The following is a 15,642-nucleotide window of genomic DNA, read 5'->3' on the forward strand; positions in this document are numbered from 1 at the left end:
CATTTACCGTATCTGATTATTGTTTTGCCTTAGAATGTTTCCCCAAAGCAAATTATGAAGTCCTTCGCGAATTCCTAATCCTTCCATCTTCCCGCAAGCTTCAGTGTATTATTTCTACCACTGGCGTGGAGCAAGTATTGATAAAAACATTTTTAAAAAGTAACCCTTATCAGAAAAATTGTCTACTTCTCATTGATGAAGTGAAAATTCGCCCCACCATTGCTTATTCTGGTGGTGTTTTGAGTGGCATGGCAAAAAACAATCCAGACTGCAAAGCGAGTTCCATGCTGTGTGTGATGATGAAATGTCTTCACGGCGGACCCAGTGTCATGGTCTCAGTCACTCCGGTCTACAAATTGACTGCAGTTTACCAGTTTGAGATAGTTAAAGAAGCTGCAGCTGTAGTTGAGAAATCTGGTGGCATTGTACTTGGTTCGATTACTGACAACCACAAAATAAATCAACAGTTTTGTCAGCTGTTTGTCAGGACAACCGACTCCCAGGCCATTCATCCCTTAAATGAACAGCGTACTTGGATTTTATTATATGACACTGTTCATCTCCTGAAGTGCATCCGCAACAACTGGATCACAGAAAAATGTAAGAAACTGTCTTTCGATAATCAACATATTGGAACATTTTCTGATGTGATTGAACTCCACCAGGCTGAGAAAGACAGCATCCTGAAGTGCACTCCTTTAACGCATGCTGCCGTCCATCCTACTCGGCTTCAACTTCAGAATGTCAAGCACGTGTTGAAGGTGTTCAACGACAGGGTAGTTGCTGCATTGCAGGCAAGAGGTGCCATTGACACATCATATTTCATGCGCCAAGTTCTGAATTGGTGGAACACAGTTAATGTTTCACAGAAAGGGATGGACTGTCGACTGCGGGATCCTTGCCGGTCTGTCCAAGATGGCCATTCAACCAGTCTTGAGAATTTCCATGACTTGTTTAAATCGGCACACTCAGGACATGGCGAGAAAAGAGTGCAGTGCCTGACCCACGACACGCGGAGGGCTCTTGTTCAAACTATGGAAGGTTTGATTTCTCTTAGAGATCATTTGCTTTCAAGCGGTTTTGAGTATGTTCTTCTAAGAGAAATCCAATCCGACAGAATTGAAGGGGAGTTCTCTGTCTACAGGCAGGCAATAGGGGCCAATGCATTCATGTCTGCGGGTGATGTCTTCTGTGCCTTTAAAAAGCGTTTGGCACGGTTTGCAGCCACATATTTGACCTCTATTGAGACGGATACTTCTGTCAATGTGCACGCCTGTCAAGGAACATTAGGGATGGAAGACGCTTCATCCATAGAGAATTGCCTGGAAAGCGTGACACTGTCAGATACAGAAGAGAGTGCGGCGGCATATGTGGCGGGTTGGCTGGAGAGGAAATGTGTAGAGGTGAACTATTCCGATGATGAGCCTCTTTTATCCTGTCAAATAAGTCAATTTATTCAAGAGGTCTCAAGAGGCTTTTTGACAGTGCCACATCAGTCAACCTTTGAGCTGGTCAGGGTTGGTCTTTGTTTTGTTAAACAAACAAGACACAAGGCATGCTGTCGTCGCAGACTAGTGAAAATTTTGTCAATGATGGATGATTATTACAATCTTCAATTGTCATCCCAAGGAGTAAGTGGAATTGTTTATCATTTATTGTCTTTTCTAAAGTTTAATTATTGCTTGAAATACCCCCCCCCCCCCCCCACACACACATACACATACAAAATTATATAGTATAAGATAAATAAACACTATCATAATGATAAATTAGAATTTCATGTCAATAATAGGCCTAAGAGTTCACAACATAACATCAGAATTGTTTCTTCTTATTGCCCTTCCCAGATATTTCTGTCGTCCAAAGGCAGAGCGGCGTATCTTCACTTTTTTCAATTCCGAGAAAAAATTTAAAAAACTGTTGGTGTTATAGAAAGATTTCTCAGTTACAATGATTTGACAGATGGAAAATACACCATTTGTATTGTGTAGTTATGCTCTCTGTTGAGGGACAAATAATTTTTTAAATTTCGATTTTGTCAGTGTCAGTTACGTCGCTTTGCCTGTGGACGGCAGATTTGCTATGTATGATAGAATTATACAGAAAAGAAATTTGGTTGTAAAAGTGAATCAAGTAGTCTACTCCTATATCATCCTTAACCCAGATGTTCACACGCTTGGCAAATGTCCTCCTTCATGGCATTCAAAATTTGGATAGGGATCATGAAAAAAATGCCACATTATACCAAACTTCCTTAAAAAGGCTCGGCTCGCGGAATAACCAAAGTGAGTGCTTGTTTTTGACAACAGGATTTCCATACAGTGTGCAGCATATATAAAAAAAAGAAATACATCAAATTTTGCATCTCCAATCAGTACCTTAAAGCAATGTGAATTTTTAAAAATCTTAGACAATGTAGTGTACCACTATATGAAAATCCTCTAATATACAACTTTTGTTACTGTTGTGCCTCTTATATCATTTTTTGGTGCTTTTTTGCGCTTTTTTTTTGCTTGTGCATTGCCTGTGAACAAATACAATGTATAATTTATAGTTTTCCATCAAGAAAATAGGGAAAATTGGATTATAGGAAATGAAATCACATCGCCTTCGCTAAAAACCTCAGGAAATCAGCGTTTCGCGTCCTTCCGTATAGATGTCCTTGATATATATATATATATATATAATATATATATATATATATATATAATATATATATATATATATAATATATATATTATATATATATATATATATATATATATTATATATATATATATATATATATATTAGGGAAGAATGGTACTTACCATTTTACTAAAATTAAATATTATTCCATCTTTTTTTCATATTGGAAGGATGCATGTTAAAATAGATTCTGTACCATTGACCATTAAGCCCAGTGAAAGGGGCTTGCATACAGATGGTAGAAATAGTATAACATCAAAGAGATTGTTGACAAAGTGCAGCAGATGTGTAACGTCAAGAGCCTAGCTGACTGGACAATTAATCCAAATTATGTCAGGTCATAATTGTTGACCCTGTAATCAAATTGATGCTATATGTTTAGGTAAAATACTCACAACATCCGCTAGCCAAATAAAAACACAGACAAAACTGTGCATAACTTTTATCGTTTACAGTCTGATTAATATACTTTAGAGAGAACTAATAATTAAAATGCTGTCTAAAAATAATAACAAAGAGCTGATTGACGTCATCTCATTCCTTCTTTATGTCCAGGTTTTGAATATTCAATTTGCATTTAATACTGGGCTGGAAATTGTTCTTGTAATATCATCTTTTGTTCGTTTTATTTAAAACTTAAAATCCCAACAATTTCGGGTGGCTAAATATGTGCGCAAAGCACTTTACAAGGTATCCAAGCCAACAGCAATGCTTATCATATAAGACTAAACACATCGTCCAGATGGAGCTGATATAATTTTAAAAAAAGATAATACTGTTTCTAGCCTGATAATCATTTTACACCTGAGTGTATAGGGAAAAAATATGTGAGTTAAGAGCCTTTTCAAGGAATAAACTTTGTGCCAGCCACCTCAAGACCTAAATCTTCAATGCTCAATTTACAAACTGAGTGTCATACACAAAGCCTCACTAAACACATTGTATTTCCGTTTAATACTGTCTCTGTTATTGATTGAATGTTTATGGAAATAAAATTTTGTTCATCAAATTCCACAATTCTAAATAGCTTAGTAGGCTATTCACTTCTGGAAGTCGTTCTGTATTTTTGTTTGTTTTTGTTTTAAGGGTTTTAGGACATATCACCGACAGCGGGGTCACAGTGCAATGCCTTAACCACTCGGCCACTTCGCCTCCATATATATATATATGTTCAATGCTCTACCAAGTAAGTTATTGGGATGTGCGACGATTCAGGTGCGTTTCATAATATCATATAAATATTGCACATTTCAACATATCCTAAAAATAACAAATGGCATCATGAATGATATAATATAAATGGCAAAAATCTGAATATGGCTGATAGGATTAAAATAATCACTTTATCTCATATAATATACTACATCTATACATTGCTGAATACACCGTGGAAGGGAAAAATAAATATCATATAATAAAAGAGATAAAAAAATAAAAATGTGGTGTATCTAATTGATTTGTTTCCAAAGATCCTAGATGAACTAGGAAGATACCAGTCGATTAGTTTTGTCAAAAAATAATAAAAATAAAATGTCAGACAGATTGTTGTGTTTTTATGTCTTTTGAATTTTTGTTACAAAATCTCATTAACCATTTTAGTTGGTAATTTCAAAGTCAGAACACAACATAAAAATACTTCCATACTTACCTAACTTTAATGGCAACATCACAAAACATGCGGTTGCTATAATTTTGACTGGGTTAAGGTACCATTGTTTTTGCAGTAAGAATCAATGGAAGATACATTCATTCGAGGTAATAAAAACACTTGCCAGCTGGTATCTTCCCATAATAACCCCTCATCGCAAACTAGTAAATTCAGGATGATCTAAATGGAAATCAAAAAAACTGCAATTTTTGTTGTTTTAAGCAATCAAAGAATCCATTATCTTAAAAAATGGAACAAAAATTCTTTATGCGATTTTTGTAAATCATTCATAATTTTGTTCATAAAAATTAACTTTCAGCATCTTCTTCATAAAAATAAAATGTCACCCAAGACAGAGCAATATTTCAAACTAAACTTTGATTTTCAAGGTATTTTTAAAATTACGCTAATTGTACCTACATCCATCATATCATATTAAGGGAGGCCTCACAACATTAAATTGTGATTTTCTAGTTGTTAAAGCCACATAAATAAATACCAAATCTAAATATAAATGATTGGAAAATCTTACTCAATGGTGTTATATCCAAAGGTGTAGATACACTCACGGGGGACGGAAGTGTAGCGGAGCATTAAACGCATAACTCCACAATCCGGATGTCTCCATTATCCGGACAGGATCCTGAGGGGATGGAATTTTCTTCTTTTTGTATTTGTACACTTTAGGACTGACTGATTCCACGATCCAGGGTAGTTGCTGCATTGCAGGCAAGAGGTGCCATTGACACATCATATTTCATGCGCCAAGTTCTGAATTGGTGGAACACAGTTAATGTTTCACAGAAAGGGATGGACTGTCGACTGCGGGATCCTTGCCGGTCTGTCCAAGATGGCCATTCAACCAGTCTTGAGAATTTCCATGACTTGTTTAAATCGGCACACTCAGGACATGGCGAGAAAAGAGTGCAGTGCCTGACCCACGACACGCGGAGGGCTCTTGTTCAAACTATGGAAGGTTTGATTTCTCTTAGAGATCATTTGCTTTCAAGCGGTTTTGAGTATGTTCTTCTAAGAGAAATCCAATCCGACAGAATTGAAGGGGAGTTCTCTGTCTACAGGCAGGCAATAGGGGCCAATGCATTCATGTCTGCGGGTGATGTCTTCTGTGCCTTTAAAAAGCGTTTGGCACGGTTTGCAGCCACATATTTGACCTCTATTGAGACGGATACTTCTGTCAATGTGCACGCCTGTCAAGGAACATTAGGGATGGAAGACGCTTCATCCATAGAGAATTGCCTGGAAAGCGTGACACTGTCAGATACAGAAGAGAGTGCGGCGGCATATGTGGCGGGTTGGCTGGAGAGGAAATGTGTAGAGGTGAACTATTCCGATGATGAGCCTCTTTTATCCTGTCAAATAAGTCAATTTATTCAAGAGGTCTCAAGAGGCTTTTGACAGTGCCACATCAGTCAACCTTTGAGCTGGTCAGGGTTGGTCTTTGTTTTGTTAAACAAACAAGACACAAGGCATGCTGTCGTCGCAGACTAGTGAAAATTTTGTCAATGATGGATGATTATTACAATCTTCAATTGTCATCCCAAGGAGTAAGTGGAATTGTTTATCATTTTTTTTCTTTTCTAAAGTTTAATTATTGCTTGAAATACCCCCCCCCCCCCCCCACACACACACATACACATACAAAATTATATAGTATAAGATAAATAAACACTATCATAATGATAAATTAGAATTTCATGTCAATAATAGGCCTAAGAGTTCACAACATAACATCAGAATTGTTTCTTCTTATTGCCCTTCCCAGATATTTCTGTCGTCCAAAGGCAGAGCGGCGTATCTTCACTTTTTTCAATTCCGAGAAAAAATTTAAAAAACTGTTGGTGTTATAGAAAGATTTCTCAGTTACAATGATTTGACAGATGGAAAATACACCATTTGTATTGTGTAGTTATGCTCTCTGTTGAGGGACAAATAATTTTTTAAATTTCGATTTTGTCAGTGTCAGTTACGTCGCTTTGCCTGTGGACGGCAGATTTGCTATGTATGATAGAATTATACAGAAAAGAAATTTGGTTGTAAAAGTGAATCAAGTAGTCTACTCCTATATCATCCTTAACCCAGATGTTCACACGCTTGGCAAATGTCCTCCTTCATGGCATTCAAAATTTGGATAGGGATCATGAAAAAAATGCCACATTATACCAAACTTCCCTTAAAAAGGCTCGGCTCGCGGAATAACCAAAGTGAGTGCTTGTTTTTGACAACAGGATTTCCATACAGTGTGCAGCATATATAAAAAAAAGAAATACATCAAATTTTGCATCTCCAATCAGTACCTTAAAGCAATGTGAATTTTTAAAAATCTTAGACAATGTGGTGTACCACTATATGAAAATCCTCTAATATACAACTTTTGTTACTGTTGTGCCTCTTATATCATTTTTTGGTGCTTTTTTGCGCTTTTTTTTGCTTGTGCATTGCCTGTGAACAAATACAATGTATAATTTATAGTTTTCCATCAAGAAAAATAGGGAAAATTGGATTATAGGAAATGAAATCACATCGCCTTCGCTAAAAACCTCAGGAAATCAGCGTTTCGCGTCCTTCCGTATAGATGTCCTTGATATATAAAATATATATATATATATATATATATATATATATATATATATATATATATATATATATATATATATATATATATATATATATATATATATATATATATATATATATATATATTAGGGAAGAATGGTACTTACCCATTTTACTAAAATTAAATATTATTCCATCTTTTTTTCATATTGGAAGGATGCATGTTAAAATAGATTCTGTACCATTGACCATTAAGCCCAGTGAAAGGGGCTTGCATACAGATGGTAGAAATAGTATAACATCAAAGAGATTGTTGACAAAGTGCAGCAGATGTGTAACGTCAAGAGCCTAGCTGACTGGACAAATTAATCCAAATTATGTCAGGTCATAATTGTTGACCCCTGTAATCAAATTGATGCTATATGTTTAGGTAAAATACTCACAACATCCGCTAGCCAAATAAAAACACAGACAAAACTGTGCATAACTTTTATCGTTTACAGTCTGATTAATATACTTTAGAGAGAACTAATAATTAAAATGCTGTCTAAAAATAATAACAAAGAGCTGATTGACGTCATCTTCATTCCTTCTTTATGTCCAGGTTTTGAATATTCAATTTGCATTTAATACTGGGCTGGAAATTGTTCTTGTAATATCATCTTTTGTTCGTTTTTATTTAAAACTTAAAATCCCAACAATTTCGGGTGGCTAAATATGTGCGCAAAGCACTTTACAAGGTATCCCAAGCCAACAGCAATGCTTATCATATAAGACTAACACATCGTCCAGATGGAGCTGATATAATTTTAAAAAAAGATAATACTGTTTCTAGCCTGATAATCATTTTACACCTGAGTGTATAGGGAAAAAATATGTGAGTTAAGAGCCTTTTCCAAGGAATAAACTTTGTGCCAGCCACCTCAAGACCTAAATCTTCAATGCTCAATTTACAAACTGAGTGTCATACACAAAGCCTCACTAAACACATTGTATTTCCGTTTAATACTGTCTCTGTTATTGATTGAATGTTTATGGAAATAAAATTTTGTTCATCAAATTCCACAATTCTAAATAGCTTAGTAGGCTATTCACTTCTGGAAGTCGTTCTGTATTTTTGTTTGTTTTTGTTTTTAAGGGTTTTAGGACATATCACCGACAGCGGGGTCACAGTGCAATGCCTTAACCACTCGGCCACTTCGCCTCCCATATATATATATTGTTCAATGCTCTACCAAGTAAGTTATTGGGATGTGCGACGATTCAGGTGCGTTTCATAATATCATATAAATAATTGCACATTTCAACATATCCTAAAAATAAAACAATGGCATCATGAATGATATAATATAAATGGCATAAATCTGAATATGGCTGATAGGATTAAAATAATCACTTTATCTTATATAATATATACATCTTTCATTGCTGAATACAACGTGAAGGGAAAAAAAATATCATATAATAAAAGAGATAAAAAAAATAAAAATGTGTGTATCTAATTGATTTGTTTCCAAAGATCATAGATGAAATAGGAAGATACCAGTCGATTATTTTTCTAAAAATAAATTAAAAGAAATGTCAGACAGATTGTTTTGTTTATGTCTTTTGAATTTTTGGTTACAAAATCTCAATTTACCATTGTAGTTGGTAATTTCAATGTCAGAACACAAGCATAAAAATACTTCCATACTTTACACTAACTTTATGGCAACTCACAAAACATGCGGTTGCTATATTTTGACTGGTTAAGGGTACCATTGTTTTGCAGTAAGAATCAATGGAAGATACATATCATTCGAGTAATAAAACACTTGCCACTGGTATCTTCCATAATAACCCCTCATCTCAAACTAGTAAAATGTCAGGATGAGCTAAATGTAAAGTCAAAACTGCAATTTTTGTTGTTTTTAGCAATCAAAGAATCCATTATCTTAAAAAAATGGAACAAATTGATTTTTGTAAAATTTCATAATTTGTTCATAAAATTTAACTTTCAGCATCTTCTTCATAATAATAAAATGTCATCCCAAGACAGAGCAATATTTCAAACTAAACTTTGATTTTCAAGGTATTTTTAAAATTACGCTATTTGTACCTACATCCATCATTATCAAATTAAGGGTGGCCTCAGCAACATAAATTGTGATTTTCTAGTTGTTAAAGCCACATAAATAAATACCAAATCTAAAATAAATGTGGAAAATCTTACTCAATTTTATCCAAAGTGTAGATACACTCAAGTCTCTGTAATCCATAACTCCACAATCCGGATGTCTCCATTATCCGGACAGGTTGCCTGAGGATGGATTTTCTTCTTTTTTATTTGTACACTTTAGGGACTGACTGATTCCACGATCTGGATGTCTCTGTAATCAGAACAACAGGCTGGCAACGGAGGTGTTTGGATTGGACGAGACATGACTGTATTTCACTTTTCCTACAGACAACATGGTGATACTAGATTGAAATGATGGGGGCTCAAATAAAACTTTGAGATTAGAAAGACTGAGAATCTGTATTGTAAAAAAATAAACTCGGAAAATATTTTGTCATTTAGACATGGCTACCTGGCTACTTCGTCAAAATTCATTAACGATTCAAGCCGATGTGTACATATATGCAGGTCTGACATCCGAATGCAATTAGTTTAACGTTGTTGTAATGAACACTATTTTGTGTCATTTTTTCAAGATTTCCATTACAACAATCAGCCCATAATAAATCGGGTTATCGGACCTGCAAAGAAGTGCACGTCGATTCAAGCTGATTCCTGTAAGCGTTGGTATGTAAACAGACTACCACCTCCCTGCCTTGATGAAACATGTCCAGAATCTACCTTTGGTCTTTTATTGGTTGTCTCTCCGTTTGTCTCATCAGATTCATTTACGCTATGTAATCCATTTGAATTGCCAATGTTTTCTGGGCATCCAAATCCACCTCCCCCTGGGGTCTCCAGTCTGAAGACATCCTGTTTGGAGGAAAAAACATACAGCTGATGACATGCAGTTCAAGTTTTGTGAATTATATCAATATGGATTCAAACCTGATGCTAGCAGTTGACTACAAAAAAAACCCAAAACGTGAGCATTTATATAGAGCAATATCCACTTAACATGCTCAAAATGTTTACAAGGGGTCCCTAGTCAATATCAAGACTTAACATTTAGGAAGAGACATGATGCCTTGTCAGGTGATATTACAAATTTTTTTGGAGAGACAAGATTATTAACGGCTAGGTATTCAATTTACACCTGAGTATGGTGAGAGAATGTGAGTTAAGGGTTTTTTCCACAGACTCAACTATGCGCAGCTGAAAGCAAGTCTCAAACCCTGGACCTTCTGATCCGAAGATGAGTGTCATTCCACAAGCCCACATAGCCACACAAACACACACAAAACAAACTGTTTATGAGAAATTTGAAGAAAAATAAAAATCTATTTATCTATAAGTTTCACTTTACAATGTTCTAGAATCCATGTAGTGATGTTCAATGAACATATATCCATCTCTTGGTAACAGTACCATACATTTACCAATTTTTAACTAAATTTTACCCTCCCCGCCACCAAAAAAAAACAAAACAAAAAGACAAAACACCTCCCCCCCCCACCCCCCAAAAAAAACAAAACAAAAAAAAAACATTAAAAAAACAACAAATCTTGCTGAAAAAAATCCGAACTTAGCTGAATTTGACCCTGGAAATAATCTTTATACATCGAAGAAATCTGTATGAATGGCAGTGTTGTGGATAATTTTACAAACAATATCATAACTCACTTAAATTTTCCCCATTTCAAAGAGCACTGTGACAAAATCTTCTACAAATTATCTGCTATTATCTGCTTGTCTGCGTTCAAATCTCAAATTTTTACATTTATGCTTTGCTCATGGGGAAAAAAAATGAAAATTTTTTCTGTATTTGATAACCCATTCATGTGACACAAACGAGTTAACCAGAGTTGCAGGATAGACCATCACACTGCTTTTCAATTGAATTCACCCAGGGCTGGTTTTTATTAGTATCCAGGGGTTTTCACCACAATGGAACCACAGTATCTAATAATAAAGCGCCCAAATAACAACAAATAACTAAAACATTAACCAAAAAACCCAACAAACTTGAGCTTTGAAATAGAGCAAAATCCACTAAACGTGCTCAAAGCTCTTTACTAGCTGGAAATTCAGCCCACATTTTCTGAAATTTCAATATACATAAACAAAAGCATTTTCTTTAAAATTAAACCAGCATCAACATGAGCTTTCAAACTGTTGTGGATGATTACTATTTTCTTTTTTGTTTGTTTGTTTCTAAGGGTTTTACAGCGCTAGCAACACAAGGAAGAAAATGGGATAGTCAAAAGTTCTAAAATTACAATCAAAGTACCCAAGAAAAGGTAAGACAAAGGGAAATTGGTTCAAATGGGAAAGATCACAAGAGCACACTATCAAAGTACTTAGTTTGAAATAACCTAAGAGTCTCATCCAGACACCAGCACAAGATCCCACTAAGAGGAATACAAACAAATGTTTACAAATCATATGTTTAAAAAAAAAAACATAACAAAGAGATGATTTAAAAAGAAAAATAATATCATCTCCCAAAACGAAAACTATACATTCGACTGTTTTCTTCCCAGCCAAGGATTCCGGCCAGGGTCAAGACAAAACTAAGTAATCTCATTCCAATACAAAGACATAATACCATCTGGAAAACAGATATAGGGGGATAGAAGGCACAGCAAGTGCCTCCCTGCCCACTATGGGAGTACTATTGTCTTACCCCAGGTCCAGCTTGTATGGCAGTCTTAGCTCCCAAGTTACAGATCCTCCCATCTGAGTAATACATCAAATTTCGACCTGGCATTCCAGAATGCCCTCCTTTAAAAAAAAAAAAAACAGGTAGTAAATTGCATTCATGGACAGAAGAAATGTATTAAAAACTCAAACAGCAGTTACTCTTAAACAAAATGAAATATCCCAGTGAAGTAAAATATTTTCATACCATTTTCCAACATTTTGAGATATATGATCTGTCAATATGTTGGGTATGGTGTTAATGTTTACAGATGACTCTGAAATTAAGACTTAACTCGAGCAAAAAACCATTAAATTTTTTTTTTAATTAGTCTTTCAGACCATAGGGCCATGGAGCCAGAGTTTAACCTGGTATATATATAGCACTAAACCGACAAAACCACTTGCTTCCTACTCTTTGTATATATGATACTAGTCTACTGTAAAATACTTTCCATCAGATCTAACAGACCTAGTTACTCAGTCACTGATGAGTGGACAAGATGGCCAGCAAAAAAAATTCTTGACTTCACCCTGTTCCTTTTTGGGTATGACGTGAGTGCTCGACCAACTGAGCTATCTGAACCCCAATTCAATTTGCTAAATTTTTAACAGGGCATGGAGAATAAAGGCCTAAATCTGTTCCATTCAGCTGTTTTATTCGACCCTAATACAAACCACTACCAAACCTGTTATATCCATAATGGCATTGCATACATCCACACAAAACCATAAATGGGTAAGCTTATAATTTGTAAAGGCTAAAATGCGTTCATACTCTATTCTCTGGAGAGCTGTCATATTTAGAACAAAATGACAACAATCTGCAATATTATTGACAAAGGTCATAATGGTTTTATCTGCAGGTCTATTCCCTACCTTGTAATCCATAAGGGGCGAAAACTCTCCTCTCTGTCAGCAAAGAAAGGGTCAAATGTCGTCTAAACAATAACTCTCTAACAACACCATCACCTCCATTATAACGACCTCTTCCTCCACTACCATGATGCAATTGGAAACGCTTCAAAATCACTGGATATCTGATGCATAAGCAAGAAATAAAAGAGAAATAAAGATAATTATAAAATTTCTCAAAATTTACTTTAATGCCAAATTTAATCATCATATTTACAAAATTTGGGGTTATATATTGTTTGTTTTCTTTCAATAAGCAATATAAATATATACATACATACATACATACATACATACATACATACATACATACATACATACACACAGTTAGAATTCCCTATGACATGATTAAACTTTTTAATGCTGCTGATTCTGGCATATTTTAAAACAATTCGCATTAATGTTTAAATTATCGTGTAATCCTCTGTACATAATATAGACAACAAACATTTTACATATCGAAACAGATAAGCTCTGGCATTTGTAATTTAAAATCCCTACCTTTTCTCGATAATTTCCGGATCTGTTATCCTGGTGTTGGTCATGTGGGTGTGGACGCCACTTCTTCCATGCCATGTTGGACCCTAAAATTAGAGTAAATGGAAACAGTCAATGTTTTTGTTTATTCATCTTAACAACGCCACTACCACATTTTCTCATTCGTCTGTAGTGTTTCATTCATCCTGTTTTGTTGATAAAGGGGAAACCCAAAACGTCCATTTTATCTGTTTTCGTATATTAAATTGAAGCTTACATTAAATTTCACATTGTTATTTATTTCTTCGAGCTTAGCATCAACATTTACATTACCTTTTGGATACGATCGTGGATAGCTCATACGTTAGAGTCATGCTCTCCCCGGCCAGGCGGAGTTGTTGTACCAGTAAGGTCGAGGGCTCAAACCCCCAGCGCCGCCGCGAAATTTTTATTCTCTATTGTCTTCGGGAACTTTCAACTTACTTCATCTCTTGAAAGTATCTATAACAAAGTCATCAGATACCAGATGAAAGGTAACGATCATAAAATCATGTCCTTGAGTAAAGTACTTAATACATTTAACATATTTAACTCAAGTGTGTGTGGGTAAAAAAAAAATATTTGAACATGTATCTTACTTTCCAAGTAATAAACAAAAATGCATATAACAGCTTCAAAACAGAACAAAATACTAAACACAGAATATTTTGGGCTCAAAATCCTTCTTCAGCCAACAACAAAAACAATAAAAAATGCAAATACATTCATTTTTGTTTATTACTTTTATGATCCACAGCTTCTAGCAGCCTTGTATCAATTTTACTTTCCAGCACCATTAGTCCAAAAATTATCTCTCAGTCTATACTATAGAACAGTAAAGTTGGCTGCCCCATACGTAAACAATAACATTTGACGTCAAACGTGACCCAGATATTTTTATAAATGACCCGAAATATGCTGCAGTTGACCTTTAGTAATGTCATGCGCATCCAACCAACTTTTTGTTTACATGTTGCTAAGGCAGCAAACTGAAGCTGGTCGTGAATAAATTCCAGCTGTTTACTCCGAGCCTGAGATAGCTAGGGAGGCCACGATCATATTATTTATAGCCAAAATGCTCCTTCTTTTATTTTGTAGGAAAACCATAATCATGGTTCCCCCTCCTCCCGTAAACAAAACCATATCTATGTTCAGGGAAACTAAGATTGTTGCTTGTTTTTGGTTAAGGTGGACCGTCCTTTTTTTTTTTTTTTTTTACAGCGTATCAAATGATCAAAGTCAAAGCATACGGTCAATGCAATGAAGAGAGTAAATTCGAATCTATCTCCTATCTCTTCGCTCAGATGACCATTTTGAACAGAAGACTACTACTACGTACTTCTACTATAACTGCACTACCACTACTGTATTATAACCACAAAACTAGACTGAACTAACGGACCGTATGGCTCAGCGGTACGGTTTTCGTCTTGTCACAAAAGTCGAGCAATGCCAATGCTAAGTGTGATCAGTAATAGGATGGATGACTAATCGTGAAAATTTGTGGTCCCCGCGTTGTTTCCCTGGCTAAGGCACTTTACCGCTTACCCCACTCGATTGAATGAGTATCTGGCTACAGAAATGACGGGTAGTGACAGGTTTAGTACACAAGGGTCGCTTAACAGGCTGTATGACAAAGAAATATGGTTCCATACGGCTTGTTGAAGTGGGGGGGGGGGGGGGGGGGATAAATATGAAACATTGTGAAGCGCATTGCTCACCGCTATCTGAATCTGTAGAAATGCGCTGTATAAATATTCATATTTATGTACTTGGTCCAACTGTTACTATTACTATTTCTACTACTAGACCTCTACTACTAATATTATTATTAATAACAATAATAATAATAATATAATAATAATAATAATAATAATAAATAATAATAATAATATTATAATAATAATAGTTATTATTATTGTTGTTGTCAATATCACCGTTTAATGGTAAAAGTGTTAAAGATACTTGCAAAATGTTGGTGTTGTGTGTGCTGTAGCAATCGGCCTCCAGCGACGCAACTCTGTCTACAAGAGACGCACAAGACCGTGGCACTAAACATCCCTGGTATGCATTTAGTCATACAACATGAAAGCAACATTCACGGTAGCGTTAACTACGTCAAAGTCAAAGACAAATCAATAGTGACATACAACCAGGACATGACAGTAAGTGAGGTGGAAATTCTCAGAATTGAAGGCAGACACTTCAATGTGATATCTGTCAACAAACCTCCACCAACGCCATTCAAGTGGCCAGTTACATCCACCACTAGTGAGAAACCAATGATTGTGATAGGTGACTTTAACAGCCACAGCACCAAATGGGGATACAATGAGAACAACGAAGATGTAGATACTGTTGAGGAATGGGCTGACCAATATAATCTGACACTCTTCTATGACGCATGAATCATCCTTTTCAAGCGCTCGTTGGAGAACAGGTTACAACCCAGACCCTGCATTTGTGTCTTCCAGACATGTCAAAAACTGTCGGCAACCCCATA

At 35.5% G+C, this 15,642-nt stretch overlaps 3 protein-coding genes across 3 annotated transcripts in view; 2 read left to right on the forward strand and 1 right to left on the reverse strand.

Annotated features, from left to right (window-relative positions):
• The window catches only part of LOC144976524 (uncharacterized), a 5,936-nt gene extending 1,003 nt beyond the window's left edge, over positions 1-4,933 (forward strand). Inside the window, exons 1-3 of the mRNA XM_078920816.1 lie at positions 1-1,631; positions 2,165-2,285; positions 4,890-4,933. The exon at positions 1-1,631 is cut by the window's left edge and continues 1,003 nt beyond it. Of these exons, the coding sequence (XP_078776942.1) occupies positions 1-1,631; positions 2,165-2,285; positions 4,890-4,933 (1,796 nt within the window). The remainder of the gene's footprint in view (positions 1,632-2,164; positions 2,286-4,889) is intronic.
• Positions 4,934-5,052: 119 nt separating this feature from the next.
• Positions 5,053-5,752, forward strand: LOC144976525 (uncharacterized). Its single transcript, XM_078920817.1, has one exon. It carries the CDS (start codon positions 5,096-5,098, stop codon positions 5,750-5,752), a length of 657 nt encoding a protein of 218 aa, XP_078776943.1. The 5' UTR covers positions 5,053-5,095.
• A 3,468-nt stretch (positions 5,753-9,220) lies between these two features.
• Positions 9,221-15,642, reverse strand: part of LOC144977054 (5-oxoprolinase-like) — a 73,583-nt gene continuing 67,161 nt past the window's right edge. Inside the window, exons 30-33 of the mRNA XM_078921781.1 lie at positions 13,125-13,207; positions 12,588-12,748; positions 11,695-11,792; positions 9,221-9,881 (exon numbers count right to left, since the gene is read on the reverse strand). Coding sequence (XP_078777907.1) covers positions 9,672-9,881; positions 11,695-11,792; positions 12,588-12,748; positions 13,125-13,207 — 552 coding nt within the window. The 3' untranslated portion in view covers positions 9,221-9,671. The remainder of the gene's footprint in view (positions 9,882-11,694; positions 11,793-12,587; positions 12,749-13,124; positions 13,208-15,642) is intronic.

The sequence above is a fragment of the Berghia stephanieae genome, chromosome 7 (assembly GCF_034508935.2).
Source record: "Berghia stephanieae isolate SIO BIC M18660-M18661 chromosome 7, UCSD_Bste_1.3, whole genome shotgun sequence".
Lineage (NCBI taxonomy): Eukaryota > Metazoa > Mollusca > Gastropoda > Nudibranchia > Aeolidiidae > Berghia > Berghia stephanieae.